General features: G+C 42.7%; 1 protein-coding gene across 1 annotated transcript in view; it reads left to right on the top strand.

Annotated features, from left to right (window-relative positions):
* The window catches only part of CA5B (carbonic anhydrase 5B), an 82,437-nt gene that overhangs the window by 4,782 nt on the left and 72,438 nt on the right, over positions 1-5,217 (top strand). The window contains exons 2-3 of the mRNA XM_077761700.1: positions 1,564-1,657; positions 3,104-3,160. Coding sequence (XP_077617826.1) covers positions 3,126-3,160 — 35 coding nt within the window. The 5' untranslated portion in view covers positions 1,564-1,657; positions 3,104-3,125. The remainder of the gene's footprint in view (positions 1-1,563; positions 1,658-3,103; positions 3,161-5,217) is intronic.

Here is a 5,217-nt window from a genome sequence, read left to right as displayed (position 1 = left end):
GAGGCCTAAAATATTTACCCCAATATTTACAGAATACTTAGAGAGGTAACAAAATGATTCTACCCTCTTTACACTATCATTAGGTTAAAATACATATGGGGATACAAAAAACAAATAGTCCAGTGAAGGAATGGGCAGAAGACATGAATAGACATTTTCCCAGAGAAGACATCCAGATGGCTAACAGACACATGAAAAGATGCTCAACGTCACTCATCATCAGGGAAATACAAATCAAACCCACAACGAGATACCACCTCACACCTGTCAGGATGGCTAAAATTAACAACACAGGAAACAACAGATGTTGGTGAGGATGCGGAGAAAGGGGAGCCCTCTTATGCTGTTGGTGGGAATGCGAACGGGTGCAGCCACTCTGGAAAACAGTGTGGAGGTTCCTCAAGAAGTTAAAAATAGAAATACCCTACGACCCAGCAGTTGCACCCAAAGGCTACAAAAATAGTGATTCAGAAAGGCACATGCACCTTGATGTGCATATCAACATTATCACCAATAGCTAAACATTGGAAAGAGCCCAAATGTCAAATGTCCATCAACTGGTGAATGGATAAAGATGTGATATATAAATGTATACATATATATGTGTATACACACACATGGAATATTTTTTTATAAAAAGGAATGAAATCTTGCCACTTGCAGTGATGTGAACGGAGCTAGAGAGTGTTATGCTAAGCAAAATAAGTCAGAGAAAGACAAATACCATATGATTTTAGTCAAATGTAGAGTTTAAGAAACAAAACATATGAACATAGGGGAAGGGGGAGGGAAAGAGAGGGGAAACAAACCATTAGAGACTCTTAAGGATAGAGAACAAACTGAGAGTTGATGGAGGGAGGTAGGTGAGGGGATGGGCTAGATGGGCAGTGGGCATTAAGGAGAGCACTTGTGATGAGCACTGGGTATTATATGTTTAAGTGATGAATCAATAAATTCTACTCCTGAAACCAGTATTTCACTGTATGTTAATTAACTAGAATTTAAATAAAAATTTGAAGAAAAATACCTATGGAAATAAAAGATGTTTGCTTCTGTGCAAACCAATTATATTTTAACTCGGTACTCAAGGGCAATTTTGCCCCCCAGAGGGCATCTGGAAGTGTCTGGAGTTATTTCTAGTCGTTAAAACTGGGGGGGACAGGGGTTGGTACTTCAGTGGCCTTCTGCTGGGTAGGCAGAGAACAGGGATGCTGTTAGCCATCCTGCAGCGCCCAGGACAGCCCCCACAGCGAAGACGTATCCAGCCCTAAATGTCCTTAGCACAAGGCTGAGGAACTCTGCTTGAACTACTGGTGCCTCTTCCATCGTGCAGATGCTTTAGGGGTAATATTCCTTCCTAGTTTCCCAACATCAGAAACAGCAACTTAGGATCTAGTATAGGATCTAGTGTAAGATCTACGAGACAATATTTGGCCCTGACACATTGATAAATTGGGATCATTACTTTTATTGTTCACATATATAAATAAATAAGTCATATGTTGTGTTCTGAGGAAAACCTCCTAGCTGTACGTGTAGTGAGTTTTCTCATCACCTGCTTAGGTATTAACATCGACGATCAGGTTCAGTGTTCACAGCTGCACAGAAGCATCTTAGGAGTGCAGAGTCGGCCTTGAGGAGTCCTCGACTTGGACACGTGAGTCATATACCAAAAAGAACGCAGAGTTTGCTTTCAACCCTTCACGCTGCTTGCGTAGATTAGGCTTTACTTTGACTTCAGTCTTTCCTCTTTTCAAACTCTATTTTCCATTATGGTGATCACAGGTTTTCGGGATATTCTAAAGAAGGCCCTGCACCCCCATATTATCAGCTTCAGCCTAACTTAACAATTTACAAATTTCCTGTTTCCCTTTATTAACTCTCATTCTTCTGATTTGGGGTTATTTCCATTAACACAACTAATAAGTCAGAAGAAAGGACCAGTTAAAGGCCTACACAATGTTTCTCTAAAGATTACTATTTAATAAACTTATTGAATGCTGGTTAAAATGAGAGATCAGTATATGTACAATGTATAATTTTTCATCACACATACTATAAACTAATGCTTTATCATTTGCTTAGTATTCTGAATTTACTATTACCATAAGCTCATTTATCTTCTTATTAAGATGGCTAATGAGAAAGTAAAATAATCAAACCTATGACCCTTATTTCTAATTGAATCTCAGTTAATGTTACTGCTGCTATAACTGATTAATTCACCCTCCCTCATCTACTTTATCTGACTTGCCTAATCAAAATTTCATTTTATTTTTCTGTTTAAGCTTGTGGAGAAAGACCTTGCTTCCATTTTAAATGTAAATTTTGTACTTAGATTTTATTCCCTTTGAATATCCCCCTTCTTGAGTAAACATCTAACTGTTGGTATTAAGTACAAGATTGAAAATGCTTTACAAGAAGAGACCACATATTTGCAGCCAAATGGACCAGTGGTTGAGACTAGTGGGTTGATTCCCACAAATGCTGTTTGGGGACGAACACCTCTCCCCTGCGTTTGTCCCCACTGGGGCCCTCACTTTCCACAACATCCTCCCGTATATTACATGGGGCTGTTTCAAAACTCCTTTAACTAAAATGTAGGTACATTGCCAGTGTCACTGTGCATTTCACTCACCATCTTAGCTTGTACCTTGCACTCGATAAGTACTCAAAAGTTGTTTTTAATAATAATGTTTAATTACACATTTTTGATTGGAAATTGGAGTTTGTGTAGCTTTGGATGTATTGCATGGTTTCTANTTTTAAGCGAGACTTGCTTAAATTTATGAAAGCCTAGGTGACATATGCTGTAACTATAACAGATGGACTTGCCCTGCAAGAGCCACCATGATAAATAATCTCAGGGGTTAGTGGCATCTGGGCACATGACTCTTCATCTTGGCCTCATGCCAGTAAGGTGAGGACAAGCCCTTCTTTCACTTCTCCCTTAGTGGTACTTAACAGTACCCACCACATAAGATTTTGTGAGTATCAAATGAGATCTGCATGCTTTATGCTTAAATTGTTCCTGGCATGTAGTAGTCATCCAATAAATGCTAACTAAATACTATTAGTAATAAATGATATAACATGTTCACAGATTGAGAAAAAAATGGAGCAAAATGTTGGTGAGGAGCAGAAATCAATGGCAAACCAGGTGAGTGAAAATTCCCAGTCAGTATCTAAAATGCCGAGGCAGAGGAATCTGGGCTAGCCATCTGGATACATGTAAGGAACGTAACCCAGGGCATGACCCCCAAACAGCAGCCTCCTCATCTTTCCCCACAGATAAGGGTTCTTCTTTCCCTTATCTGTGGGGAAAGAAAAGGGTTTCTTTCTGTGGGTGCTGCTAGAACCCAAAGAAATGGGCAGCCTTCTTTTCTGAAAATAGTCATCTTGGGACGAAGATATGGGGAAGTTTGGGGTTGTCTTCTTTCTCTTTCTTTCCAGCTGCTTCAACTTTGGTCTCTTCAGTAAAGGCAGGGGCGATTCATAATGCAAGAACTACTTTGCTACATGTTGGGAGGGGGCGAAGTCCAGAGTTATGAGCCAAGTACAACAAATATGATGATGAAGCTGGACTTACTCAGCATATCCTTAATCGTCTACTACTTTAGGATTCACTACAAAGCCAATTGGTTCTCACTGAGCTTCTATTATTAGTTAGCTGTCTGACGTGGTGTCTGGCCCTTACTAGGCACTTTACACAAGTTATTGAATTAGATCTTTTTTTTAATGTTTTATTTATTTCTGAGAGAGAGAGAGAGAGAGAGAGAGAGAGGCAGCGTGAGCAGGGGAGGGTCAGAGAGAGAGGGAGATACAGAATGTGAAGCAGGCTCCAGGCTCTGAGCTGTCAGCAAAGAGCCTGATGCGGGGCTCAAACCCACGAACCGGGAGATCATGACCTGAGCCAAAGTCGGACATTCAACCGACTGAGCCGCCCAGGCGCCCCTTAAATTTGATCTTAAGCAAATCATCGTCGAGCATCTGGTCAGCATCAGAGCACTCAGGGAGGGTGAATGTTGTTGAGAAGCAGAAGTATGACATTGACCAGTAAGGACGGTACTACTATTTTTTTTTTTTAAATCTGTCAACTGACAAAGGAACATTAAGAAATGCAGTGACAGGGGCGCCTGGGTGGCTTAGTCGGTTGAGCGTCCGACTTTCGCTTAGGTCATGATCTCGCGGTTCGTGGGTTCGAGCCCCGCGTCGGGCTCTGTGCTGACTGCCAGCTCAGAGCCTGGAGCCTGTTTCGGAGTCTGTGACTCCCTCTCTCTCTGGCCCTCCCCTGCTCACGCTGTCTCTCTCTCTCTCTCCTAGAAATGAATAGAAAACATTTAAAAAAAGAAAGAAAGAAAGAAATGCAGTGACTAAAGACTTGGAGCACTGGTGGAAAGTTTCTGGGGGAGGAGAGGTGTTCAGGCTGAGTCTTGCACAACACACCAGCATTGGAGAGGACGAAGACAGCCCAGACAGAGAAGAGCCTGTGCTGAGATACAGCAAGGCCTATATGTGGGTTAGAGATGGACATAGCATGGGATGGTGTGGCCGGGTTGTAGGAAGCTGGAGAGGCAGATCAGGACCAGGCGATAAGGGCTTTTACAGACTACCAAGGAGTTTGATGGCCAGTGAATGGCCAGTTCGGGTTTTGTTTTGTTTTGTTTGTTTTAATTTTTTTCAATGTTTTATTGATTTCTAGGAGAGAGAGAGAGAGAGAGAGAGAGAGAGAGACAGCGTGAGCAGGGAATGGTCAGATAGAGAGGGAGACACAGACTCTGAAACAGGCTCCAGGCCCTGAGCTGGCAGTCAGCACAGAGCCCGACGCGGGGCTCGAACCCACGAACCGTGAGATCATGACCTAAGCGAAAGTCGGACGCTTAACCGACTAAGCCACCCAGGCGCCCCCGCGTTTTTAAGTTAATAGAGGCACACTCAGATTTGCTTGTAGGACCAGCACAGTGCACGGGTGTGCGAGAAACTGGTGCCAGGACACCGGCCATAAGCCAGTTCTGATGAGTCAGGGAGGACATGGTGGTGCTTCTGGGATGAGAATGCCAGTTGGTAAGGAGAAGGGACAGATTCAAGAGGCTTTTAACAGACAGAATTGACAGGACTTCCTAGCCATTGATTATGGCTGGAGAGGAAGACAAAGCAGTCAAGGACCACAGAGATTTCTAGCTGGGAAAACTGAGTGGATGAAACACCCCAGCTTTG

The sequence above is a fragment of the Crocuta crocuta genome, unplaced genomic scaffold (assembly GCF_008692635.1).
Source record: "Crocuta crocuta isolate KB4526 unplaced genomic scaffold, BGI_CrCroc_1.0 scaffold657, whole genome shotgun sequence".
In the NCBI taxonomy this organism is placed as follows: domain Eukaryota; kingdom Metazoa; phylum Chordata; class Mammalia; order Carnivora; family Hyaenidae; genus Crocuta; species Crocuta crocuta.
Note: the sequence above shows the minus strand (reverse complement) of the source record. Positions and strands in the feature narration are given on the sequence as shown.